This window comes from Etheostoma cragini, chromosome 7 (genome assembly GCF_013103735.1).
Source record: "Etheostoma cragini isolate CJK2018 chromosome 7, CSU_Ecrag_1.0, whole genome shotgun sequence".
NCBI lineage: Eukaryota > Metazoa > Chordata > Actinopteri > Perciformes > Percidae > Etheostoma > Etheostoma cragini.
Window position 1 is genome coordinate 1,664,261 of NC_048413.1, and position 12,106 is coordinate 1,676,366.

General features: G+C 41.0%; 2 protein-coding genes across 4 annotated transcripts in view; one reads left to right on the plus strand and one right to left on the minus strand.

Annotated features, from left to right (window-relative positions):
* Positions 1 to 1,118: 1,118 nt before the first annotated feature.
* On the minus strand, positions 1,119 to 8,025 carry tspy (testis specific protein Y-linked). 2 transcript variants are annotated; one of them, XM_034876631.1, is made up of 8 exons: positions 6,574 to 8,025; positions 6,388 to 6,465; positions 6,192 to 6,303; positions 4,998 to 5,152; positions 4,553 to 4,629; positions 3,972 to 4,165; positions 3,179 to 3,229; positions 1,119 to 2,943 (listed from the first exon to the last, which is right to left on the minus strand). In XM_034876631.1, the coding sequence occupies exons 1-8, from the start codon at positions 7,549 to 7,551 to the stop codon at positions 2,903 to 2,905; spliced, it is 1,686 nt and encodes a 561-aa protein (XP_034732522.1). In that variant the 5' UTR covers positions 7,552 to 8,025; the 3' UTR covers positions 1,119 to 2,902. The 2 variants fall into 2 exon arrangements, with proteins under 2 accessions (XP_034732522.1, XP_034732523.1); XM_034876632.1 differs by lacking the exon at positions 3,179 to 3,229 and having other exon boundaries at positions 6,574 to 8,024.
* Positions 8,026 to 8,757: 732 nt separating this feature from the next.
* Positions 8,758 to 12,106, plus strand: part of si:ch211-167b20.8 (protein phosphatase 1 regulatory subunit 3F) — a 13,032-nt gene continuing 9,683 nt past the window's right edge. Inside the window, exon 1 of one of the 2 annotated variants that reach the window (XM_034876629.1) lies at positions 8,758 to 10,046. In XM_034876629.1, the coding sequence (XP_034732520.1) occupies positions 9,181 to 10,046 (866 nt within the window). In that variant the 5' untranslated portion in view covers positions 8,758 to 9,180. The remainder of the gene's footprint in view (positions 10,047 to 12,106) is intronic. The other variant, XM_034876630.1, reaches the window with a different exon arrangement.

The following is a 12,106-nucleotide window of genomic DNA, read 5'->3' on the forward strand; positions in this document are numbered from 1 at the left end:
ATTCTTTTATATCTTACAGACAAAATATCCTTCCCAACATCAATCACATAGGTGAAGAACGAGCTGCGGTAATCTTTTCATTTTTCAGTCTGCAGCGAGTAGAAGATTCCTAGGAACTACATTGTGAAACATGAGAGCATGAAGCAGCATGACAAGATGATTTGTGTACAGTAGCAACACCAGCTCAGCCCAGGGGAGTGTAGTTTACACTAGGGAATCCATTTAGGCTTTTGCCACCCCATGCATAACAAAGGCTTCACAGACAACCCTCAGACCACAAAGCAGCCCGAGGATGGCTTTGTTGTCCCAGCAATCTGTACTTAGTTTGTCACGATCAATATTGTAGGAACCAACCCCATTATTAATTCATAGTCATACAAAACATGTTTTGCGCCGCTGTGGGCTGAACCAAGCTGCTTCAAAGAGGAGACAAACACTGTGTTTCACATGGGATCATTACATGGGGTATAACGTGTTTCCATCATCTGTATTAATAGTATATGCCCATCCGAGACTGCATACCCCGGGAGCTGCTGGGCCTACAGCAGGACAGGTTTTTGCTAGTGTAATATTTATAGCTGTGCATTAAAAGTGGAATCAAGGGTTTAAGTGTACCATTGCAACACTGCTGCTGTTCTTTTGTCTGGGCCTGTCCAAAAATGTCTTGCCCTGGGCTATTTGCAGTGCTACATTTGAAATGTCAGCTATCACATACTGCTGTCATATCAAAGCTGTAATACATTAAAGGACAGCTGTATCTAAGTGTGTTTTCTTTGATTCTTCTCTTCAAGAAGAACACGTTGCAGCCAAGGATATATCAAAGAGGTGACGTTCTGTATATGTAAATAAATCCCACATGTATGCTTTTTCATTAGGAGTTCCTAGGAGTACCGACAGGTATGTATAGGCTACATTTAATTATTTCTCATTTAAGCACATCTGAAAGCTTAAATATTGGCATCAAAGTGCTTGATGATAAACTGTATTTGCTCAGAACCACAATTAAAACCTACAGTCTAATAATGAGATGTGGGTGTATTCTGAACTACACTGCCATCTTGTGGTTCTATTTTGCACTATTTTAGCTCATTTTAGAAATGGAGTCAGAGACAGCTAGGTCAAACAACTGCTTATTTTATTAGGTCAGAGTCAAAAGGTGGACATTTATCTTTAAGCAAACAAAATGAACCAAAGCAACACACAAGTAGGTATCTTTAAACTACAGTGTTCTATAAAACACAGCACACAAAATATAACTTTCTGGTCATGTTTATGAAAAAAAAAAAAAAAAAAAACTTTCTAGATTATTTGATAAATTTATCCTTGGATTAAATGTGTACTTGTCTTATCCAAAAGACAATGCTGAAATATGTACAGGTCATTGCTAAGAAAAGTAAGCAAATACAAATACTAGTTTTGTTACAGTGCACCCCATAATGTTGCTGTGAATTTAATGACATTTACCGACACTGTGCACAGAAAAAGCCTTGGAAGTGATGGAATCATCCTGTCTTAACATTTCATGCTCACAGGCATGCCAACTGTGGACGTGTAGAGAAAAAAAAAATGTAATAAATACCATCTTTTTAAAAAGAAGATAACACAAACCTTCAAAACACATTTAGTAATGTTTTAGAAAGTAATTTCAAAGGGGGGGAAAAATACAAAAACTCGGCTATTTATTGTAGGAGCGTGTTACAAAATGTTGGAATCTACAGAAGTGTTCAAACTACGCCATCATTTCAACATCAGAGATGGTTTACAGGTTGACAGGGGTGGACGTTGGTGTGTAACAAGACTGAACTTAGATTAAGAAGGAAAAACACAAGTAGCATGTTACAACATTTCGTCCTATTTACTACAGTAGAGTACACGTGTCCTTATGCACAGCCAACCATAACCAGAGTGGAAATGTCTGAAGATCAGTAAGGTTCTTCCAATAAAACTACAACCATGATCATCCCTGAGAGCGGATTTTGGTTCAGTACTGTGCGTCTGAAATGTACTGTCGTTATCATTATCAAATTTAACTTGACATATTTGTCTCATCGATTCTAAAAACAGCAAAAACTTTGCCTTGAACTAATCACTTACCGGTAATAATGTCGGGCTGCAACTATCGATAATTTTGTATATTGGGTTAGCCTTCATTAGTCTATAAAAAGGCCAGAAAAAATTGTAATCAGTGTTTTCCAAAGCCCATGATGACGCCTGCAAATGTCTCGTTTAGTTCACATCTCAAAGATAGTCAGTTCATTGTCATAGAGGAGTGAATAACCTAGAACATTTGCACATTGAACAAGCTCGAATAAAAGGTTTGCCTTTTAATTAATAAAAAAAAAAGAAAAAAAAGACTCAAACCGATTAATTGATTATCAAAATTGTTGGTGAATGAGTGAATAGTTGACAACTAACCGGTCGATGTTTGCAGCTCTGAAACAATGCCACTGAAGGTTTCTACATCACGTGTTTGAAGAATTTGCATTGCAAAGTGTTACGCCAACAACTAGCGGCGATCAGGATCTCACCTACATGTGCGCAGGCTGTTGTACAACGTTCCTCACTATACAGAAGAAAACACTACTAGTATGAAGTGTCTGGCCTAATATGCCCAAGAACCGGTTTAGAGAAAAGAAAAAGAAAAAGAAAAACATTTTGCAAAAAGTGAATCAGAATACACAGCCCTGACTGTATAAAACTGAGGGAAAGCATGCCGCCTTGACTTTATTATTACAGTTAACCCTGATTTAAAATGCTTTTTTGTATTTTAGGTATAAAAACAACAACAACTGATATTATGTGCATAAAAATGACTTGCTCTGGTACTCTTCAGCAACCTAGGCCTTCTCTCCATCTTCTTGGTCTCTGGTCCCTTGATGACTCATCTTTAACATGAACCTCTTCAGGCCTCCTCATCCTCTTCCTGCTCACTGTCATCAGAGCCTACAGAACAAAAGTAAAGATAGCCTAAATGATCTTTGCTAATGTGAAATGTGACCACTACACCCCCAAACCCTTTATTTAGAGTTACAGAGAAGCAGAAGTCAGACTGTACACCAAAAAAAAAAAAAAAAAAAACAGCAAAACTAAAGTTGAAAATATGAAGAACTAGATGACTAGTCACCCAACAGGTTTCCACCCCCCCCCCGCTCATTGTTTGCTGTGATAGTGGTCTTACCGTCAATCACTATTTCTCCACCATCATCCTTCTCCTCCTCTGGACTCTCATCTGAGGAGGAGATATTTCCTGTCTTTTGAGTTTAGCCTGCATTACCCAGACATTTACATTACAGCTACAACAAAAGCCAGTCAACCCGACGCTAACAGCAAGCCGTCGGCCTCGAGTTCACACCATGAGCCACGGCAAACCGTGTCAAAAGTTTGGTCACGCTTCTCTGTCACTTGCATGGGAAAGCGTTTCCAAACTTACTCGATCTACCAGCATCCGATTTAAAAGTACTAATGTAAATATGAAAAGTGGGGTAGGGGGGTGAATGTGGAAAGTGGAAAGTTTACATACCCATGCTAAAGTTGACTAAAAAGAGGAATGAAAAAAACTTCTTTTGGAAATTGATCTAAAAGTCTTAATTTTAAAAAATTAGGAAAAATCCAACTTTTAAGGTCACCAATTTTAAAATAAAATCCGCCTGCTTTTATGGGAATTTACCATAGGGGGTGTAACCTTATGGCCTCTGTATTTTAAGGAAGAACATTTTTTTTATTATTTACAATACATTAATTATTCAAAAAGAAAATTGGTATCCTTAAAAGGTTGGATTTATCCCAATTTTTTTAATTAAGACATTAAGATCAATTTCCAAAAGATGTTTCTTTATTCCTCTTTTTAGTTAACTTTAGCATGAGTGTGTACATTTAGAGCACAACTGTATCTGCAGGATTATTTATAAATGACCAGCCTTGTGGACCTGCGGGGTTTTAGCTCTTTTTATAAGTTCTACTTTAGCACTGACCAGCGCTTGGCCCCCTCTCCTCCTCCTCCTCTTCTTCTTCTTCTTCCTCCTCCTCTTCATCCTCTTCCTCCTCCTCCCTACTGTGGCCTTGTTCCGCCTCACCAGCTTCCTCCCCGGGTTCATCGTCTGAGTCGGAGATTACCACACACTCATCTCCATTACCGTTGTCAGCTGCTCTGGCCCCACTGCCACCACTGGAGACAAAAATATATACACACACACAAACACAAACACACACACACACGCGCACTCATTGTTCAAACCTGTAAACTCAGAAGGCCTGAAAAAGGTGAGACCTCTTTACTGCCACTTTTCCCATTCAAAATGGTGATTTTCGCCAAAAAGAGACTAGTTTGTAGCTATGATTGTTTTGGAATGCAACCCACCTGGTATCATCAGAGGTAAAAAAAAAAAAAAAGGAAACTATTAAGGTTTACACGTGAATGAACTAAAATTTCAAGGCCTAGGGCAGAGAATATTTCTCAAATTTATAGCTTAATAAGTAGTATGTCCCCAGACTACACTTTAGACTGGAGGTGTCTGTGTGCACATATACACGTGTGAGCATCTCTTGGTTTTACCTGCCGTTCTCCCTGGGTTCCCAGAGTGGAGTGAGGTAGTATCTCAGAGGGTCTCTGTACAGGTCGTCCTTAAGTATCTAAACACCAGAACAGAGGTCATTTCAATACATTACATACAATATGTTTGGGGTATTCGGTATGTGCTTAAATGCACCATGTCCTGCTAATTTGAGCCAAAGGTTTGAGTATTGTGCACATATTAGAAAGTGTATTAGTGTGTAATAGTATTGTATTGCTTCAAAAAAAAAAAAAAAAAGCCTAATATTTCTGGTAGAAGAAATTGTAGTGTGTGCATATACTTCTATGATTTTAGTTTATAAAGAACTGCCAAGAAATTACATGTCCCAGATCAGTGAACTTTAAAAAATATATATAAATATATATTAAAATGACTGTGTGATATAATCATAAACCTGTTTCAGTGTGAGGGTGCAGTCAGCTGTACCTGTGCTACATCATCTTGTCCTGGGTTGCTATGGTCACTGAACCAGCTAAAAAAGGTCTGGTAGACCCCACGCGACGACTTCCTCGGTTCGCTGTGGGCCGTCAGGTTCTGTCCGCGATGCCACAGGATGGGGTTGGAGAAGGACATGGGCGACCCTGAAACACGAGCAGCCAGGATTAGAAGGTGATCCAAGGATCTGATGACCATGTAGATTGTATGTAGCCTCAAAATGCTATCAATACTCACATTACGGATATTATGTGCTATGATATAACGTTTGAGATTTAAAAAGAGGTGCTTGACATGATGTTTGTGTGATAAACATATTCCAATTGCACGATTGCTAATGTACAAAAAATTAATATTCTGGCCATCCATATTTACATACATAAAACACAACAATTGCAATACTATCGGTTTACTTTGGCATTAACTGCACAGCTGAAGTGTTTGGTCATTGTAGGTGTGAAGTCTGTGTTTTCTATGTACTCGTCACTCTAAAGAATTTTTTGGCAGTTGTTCCAGAGAGAGTATTGCAATTAGGGCTGGGCAATATATCCATATGATATTGATATTGTGATATGAGACTAGATATCGTCTTAGATTTAGGAACTTGTAATATTGCAAATGAAGTGTTGTCTTCTCCTGTGTTTAATGGCTGCATTAAAGTAAAGTGAAGTACTTTTCTGTTACCAGACTGTTCTAGTTATTGTATTATTTTTCCTTTACCTACTTGGTCATCATATCTACATTACTGAAGATTATTCATCTTAAATCTGATTGTGAAGATATTTTGGTGAAGCACCAATTGTCAACCCTTTAATATGCCACAATATCAACATTGAGGTATTAAGACAAGAGTATCACGATATCGGATTTTCTTCATAACGCCGAGCCCAAGTTGCAATTTTTTTTTTTTATCCCAAAATATGACTGAATGTATATTGGTTGAAAGGTAATGTTTTAGAATGAGTTTGCAGTTTTCTTGTACCTAATGAAAAACGGTACATGGCAAATGACAATATTTTGTTTTTGAAACATGTATAGGGATACTATATTATACATACATATTACCACCTGGCTCTACAGTATACATTACCTTTAATGTGCCGTAATGCAAAGAGTGAGCTGACACTGTGCGTTCATTATGTATGACAACTATGCCGTGACTTTAATCACCACGCTTATTTTTACCTCCCATCCCAAGGTGCAGCTCCTTCATGATAATGTTGTTCTGGAAGTACGGGTTCCGTCTGAAGTGGAAGCGGATCCTGTAGCCCAGTTTATTATTCTTAAAGGACTCAATCTGAAAAATGACATGAGGACATTCATTTTGGTACTAGACATACACAATAGCCAGAGTTTGTAGGAACACACCAACCCTTCTTACCTCAAGATCAGTCATGTAACTCAGAGCATCTTCATCAGTCTCGTCAATGTGAGCTGAGAGATGAGGATGGTTCAAAAGCTGGCACACTGAAGTTAAGAAAAAACCCTATAAGGTTTTTTTTAATTCAATTACTCAAACACAACATAGGAACGGAAAAAGAGGGAAATGCTTTGTTTTTAAGGATACAGCTGTCACCCAGAAACCAGGAATAGTTTTTGTGATGGAGCTGCGCTGATCCAGATGTGGGCGCCGCTGACGAGTGATCTTCAGCTCCAGCCGTTGGTGAAGCCGGGCGCTTTTCTTCTCAAGAGCTTCCAGTCTCATCTGTACCTGGGCCAGAAGAGCCACTGACTGTCTCATCTCTGGGGCCATCTTAACGGACACAATGGCACACTCCCCATCATCATTGTCCTCATTGTCTGATGGGAAAGAGGAGCTCGGAGTGGAGGAAGATCCAGATATGGATTCATCACCTTCATCTGCTTCTGGCATCTCATCTGCATCTTCTCTGTCAGTACTGTGCACAGATGTGGAGCTATCTGCAGCAGCTGCCTGCGTTTTAGAGCCTGTTCTTGAGGACTGGTGGCCCCCACGTTGTTTGAATTTGCTCCCCTGTTTCACCTGTTTAACGTTAACCTTTTCAGATGAGCAAGGAGTCTCTTGACTGTCTTCCCCGTCTCCTCCTGTGAGACTGGCAAGTGCCTCAGCAGCTGCTATGGCTGCTGAGTCGGTCTGGTCCAGAGAAGCTGAGGGACGTTGCTTTATTCTTGCCGTCTTCTCTGTATCTGCTTTTGCGTCAGCAGATCCATGTGCATCCGAGGACTGGGGTTTTTCTGTGTTGCTGGCATCGTGGGCGTCAGCATTGGAGTTGTTGACAGGCAGCGCGCTGGCGCGATCCGTACTGTCTGAACCCTGATCCGCTTGCACAGCAGCGGATTTCCCCTCACTAACGTTATCTTTTGACTGGCCCTCGCTGGCGGCTATTTCTTTACTCTCAGCTTCACTGTTTTTGGAGTTTTCCGAAGTAACCCCCACTTCATGTGTTGCGTCACTTACTTTTGTGGACTTGCTGGGGATCGTGGCGCTTTCATCGCGGCCGGGTGATGGACACCGTTTCCTCGATGCAGAGTCAGCGGACTGTTTGCAGCCTGTCAGTTCACTCATGCTAGCTAGCTAGCCAAATAGCTAACAAGCTAGGTAGCCCGCAAGCACAACAAAAACAAACTTAAATGCGGTCAATTACACAACTGAACTCTCTCCTTGGATAACCGCTAAGATGTTGTATCTCGTATCGTAATGCAACCTACATTATCAACAGAGCAATAACAGGAAGCAGCTCTTGTATTTCTCCGCGGCCTTGTGGAACGTTAAAAATTAGCAGGCTACAGCTAACGTTAGTTAGCTCACGTTACCCAACTCGTGTGTCCTCGCAATGAAGGCCGCACCACATTTTCACGAATACAAGTTCAATAAGAAAGACTCGGTCCAATTAAACAAACCTTCCCGTGCTATATAGCCTTTAGAAAGAACACGCGCTCTTTATATTAGTTTATATTTGCAATATCCGTTAGCTTACTATCCGTGCACCGACGTGCCAGAAAAACAATCCTCTGATTGGTTACGGCACGCCGCGCTAAAACCTCTCCACCAATCCCTTTCAAGGGTGTGTTTACACGGCTGTAGCAGTGGTGGAACCAGAACTGCGCAGCTAGCAAGAGCAGCCAGTTGTCGTGAGGTAGCGTTAGCACAGACTGCGTGCTATATTAGATATTACATGACTTTATCACCGTTTAAAACTTCATCTCTGTGGTATTACTGTTTGAACAAGCCATATTAAAATTTGAATTCATATTATAGATTTCTTACCAGTGCGGTTGTTTTTCCTCTCTGGTAATTAATGTCCATTTATAATGACATAAATGTCAATAAATAGGCCTATGGTCTCGTGGGGTTTTATTTAGAATTTGTTCCCTACAAATCAGGCTTTTTTCAGAGTCCATGAGTGGGATTACATAACAATCACTGCATTCACTATTGCTGTCGAGGCTCAGATGAATGCACAACCAGTGATGTAGGACACACACTGAACAAACGGATTATAGCATATAGCCCATAGCCATTAGGCTTGCAGCAGGTGCATCTACATGTACAATCCACATTCAATTAATGATAAGGGTATTTATTAACTAGGCCTATTGTTAGGATGCTATTTATTTAACATGAATACAAAATAATCTTCCTTTTGGGACTTTAAACCAGGACAGTCTCATAGGGTGATTAAATAGACCCCGTCCATAAATAATAATTTCCCACCTGACGGTGTGCAGAGATGTAGGCTACACGGATAATGTCTATATCGGTTTAAATGTGTCACATCTTAGTAGGAAAGACTGGCAATTGGCTGATATTACTTTAATATCCTATTTCCAGTGGTCGGCCTGTAGCCAGCCCGAACCAAACAGAACAACGGGGGAGTCTCAGGATTAAACCAATTTAAAAGACACATTTGGGGTATGGAGGTCAGTGCTAAAATTAGAGGCTGCTCCTTCCGCAACAGTAGCCTAACTGCAATGCCTGTGTAAACCAGGGGACAACTATCACAAGAGCTGCGGCACCGACATCTTTTCAATGGGTGACATTTGAACGCCACACGTAGAGGTTCTGTGCGTAACGCAGAGACGGCGATGGATCTGCTGGCCACTGCTGCGCAAATTCTGAGCATTTGGTAGTGTTTTAAGATACGCCATATGTAGGCTGCTCTCTTCAGCGCACAGCTTCCTTGAGTGTGCAAACATGTCTTTTTTATCCATACCAAGTAAAGAGGGCACTTTCACCACGATTAAAAACGGCAGATCAGCCGAGCAGGCAGGGAGTAGGTCCCACATGGACAACGAGGATAACAATGATGATGATGATGATGAGGAAGACGATGACAGCGAGGACGTCCGCCTCATCCCGAGATGCTCCCCGGTGCCCAGAAAGCGAGGCCACTCCATCCACGATGAGACTGCTGAGTACATGCGGATCCAGTTGGCGCTGTCGGGCCGAAAGAGAGTGTCATTCGCCGATACAACAGGTGGGGATCTGGTGGATGTGAAGGAATTTGCTGCGTTTGAGTCGGACGATGAAGAGGACATTGCAAAGTGGGAGGAAGAGGAGGCAAAGTATCGGAAGCCAGAGCGAGAACCGACCTATCACGTGCATCCAGAGTTCCCCGTGCCCAGCAGCAGTGCCTTGCTGCAGGCTGTGCACTCTAAAAAGGTGGAGGTTGAGCAGATTTCTCCAGTAGAGAACGAGCCACTTGCCTTCAGTGGGGTTATACGAGTCCTGAGCATCTCCTTCCATAAAGCCGTTTATATTAGATCCACAATGGACAATTGGGCTACTTACTTTGATCACCCCGCAGAGTATGTCCAGGGATCTTATGATGGGTGCACTGATCAATTCTCCTTCAAGCTGTCTTTTGACCCCCCTTATATCACACACGGCTCTCGCATTGAGTTTGTTGTCCGCTATGAGACGTCTGATGGTGATTACTGGGCTAATAACTGCTCCATGAATTATGTGGTAACACTGCTCCTGTCATACGAAGATGATTTGGCTCAGGCAAACGACATGCAAGAAGTAAGAGGTATCCTGAGACCTCCAAAAGCTTACAGGTAAATCTCCTGTCCTGTCCTATGTGTGCATTCATCTCCTTTCACAAAGACCAAAGGGATAGAAATTCACCAGGCAGGTTGTGCAATATTTGGGGCACTGTTTACTTGAGATTCCTTTGACCTCCGACCCCCACAGATTTATCTGCACAAAACAATTCTGCTTAAAGGTGTTGCTAGATGCCCAAAGAGAATATTAAGACTCTCAAAGGTGCAAAAGTTAGCCCAGACTGTGGCATGGGTTCCATATAAAATAAATTGTGTGCACATCCCACTTTCTGGCAACTGCAGGACAAATGAAAAATACTAAAGTGAAAAAATGTTATGCCTGCATCACTGCTTTATGCTCCCATAATTTAATACAAAAGGCAATGTTTGGACCCTACTGGGTCTTCTTCAGGCAAATGGACTCATTTGACAAAGGGATATATTACATTTTCCTGAAGTAGACCCAGTAGGGTTTCACTATAGGCTCCATATAAGCCATCATGTCATAAAGAGATAAGTCACAGATACACTTGACATGGGCTTGTGCAACAGCTCCAGAGCTCTAGTTGTCTGCTAATTCTCTGTAAGTTTGTGTGGCTGAACTAAACATTCAGCTTTATTCAGTGGTTCTGGCCAGAGACAGCATTTAGCATTGTAAGACAAGCAGTCTGTTTCATAATGAGCTGGTAGGTAACAAAGCTACGGAGTTAAGTCTGTTTATGGTTGGTGTCTTCAGCGTCTGCAGGGAGAGATAGAAAAGACTTTTGGAGAGACACCCTAGAATGCCAATCATTGGTGTGTGAGGGCGATCAAAATAGGCGAAGGGCAGGTGTCATTTTCAGGCCTGATGATACACCCGCATTAAATTTACCTCTGACCTTTTCTATCAGAGTCATCGGGGAGCAGAGCCATTTCAATGGGACAGATTGTCCTCTATGCCACGAGTAGGTGGAGACTTGCACTCAATCACTTTTTCCCCCTTCTTTACTCCACTTAAATCAGCTAATCCCTGAGAAGAAGAATTGAAAGCCTGATTTATTGCTACATCCACATGAAAGAGACGACAGAAGACAACTGGAAAAGTCCCCCAAGCTCAAAAGGACCCATAAAAGGAGCACACTGCTGTAGTTGTCATGTAGATCAGTTTGTAAGTTGGAAGGGGCCAGATGGGTTGTCAGGGATGGATGAGTCACTGATTGAAAAGGGAGGGTTTGGGGAGCAGAAACTGTACCAGCAACCGCCCCCCTAGCAACCATTACACAATCAGGTGCTTTGAAGTTCACTGGTAATAGGATTTTAAAACACTAACAAGGCAGACAGTTGGAGGAAAAGTTACTATGGGGTGAAACAAGCCTTGACACTAGCATGTTTTATTTACTAAATGCTAATACGAATCTCACAAACCGTCCGTTATGTTTGGTGATTGCTGACTAAAGTGTATCTACCTTAGATAAATATAGATATCACACAATTATGCAATCATGTAGCTGATAGTGATACTGAGACCACAGCAGGAACAATTACTTACAACAACTATGGCTGCTTGATTATGGGAAAAATCATAATCCCAAATTATTTTTGGTCATTTGGTTATTGAAATCCCGATTATTTAACACAATTTCCTCATTGACTTTTGGGAAAAGGACTAAAAAAAAAATGTTAAAAAAATCAACAGTGAAAACACCTTCAACTGTGAAATTTCCCTTCATAATTTTCACGTTTGAATTTAAAAAAATTATTCAGAACACAAGACAAAATAAGAGTTCACTTGTAAAAAAAAAAGTATATGTGCAAAATAATCGTTTTTCTCGATTACATTGTTTTTAGAATTGTTAGGAGCCGAAATTGCGATCAAAATTCAGTTCCCAACCCTAACTTCTAAAGCCAGACCGATAAAGGATTTTAAAGGATTTAGTAGAAAAATACAAACTTAAGATATGAAACTTAAAGTCCTTTGAACAAAAACACATTAACAAAAAAATAATCAGAGTGTTGCAAACAGGGACGTTGTAGAGCGTCCTCTGGTGGACAAACTATGCAACACCATCACTAACAGGGACGTTGTAGAGCGTCCT

Bases quoted from the DNA above. Each gene is read 5' to 3' on its own strand.
- tspy (XM_034876631.1), bottom strand. From the start codon at position 7,551: ATGAGTGAACTGACAGGCTGCAAACAGTCCGCTGACTCTGCATCGAGG. The intron at 5,153-6,191 runs GTAAAAATAAGC...CTCGTGTTTCAG, and splicing joins GCTGCACCTTGGGATGGGAG to GGTCGCCCATGTCCTTCTCC. The intron at 3,230-3,971 runs GTCAGTGCTAAA...TCTCCTCCTCAG, and splicing joins GGAGAGGGGGCCAAGCGCTG to ATGAGAGTCCAGAGGAGGAG.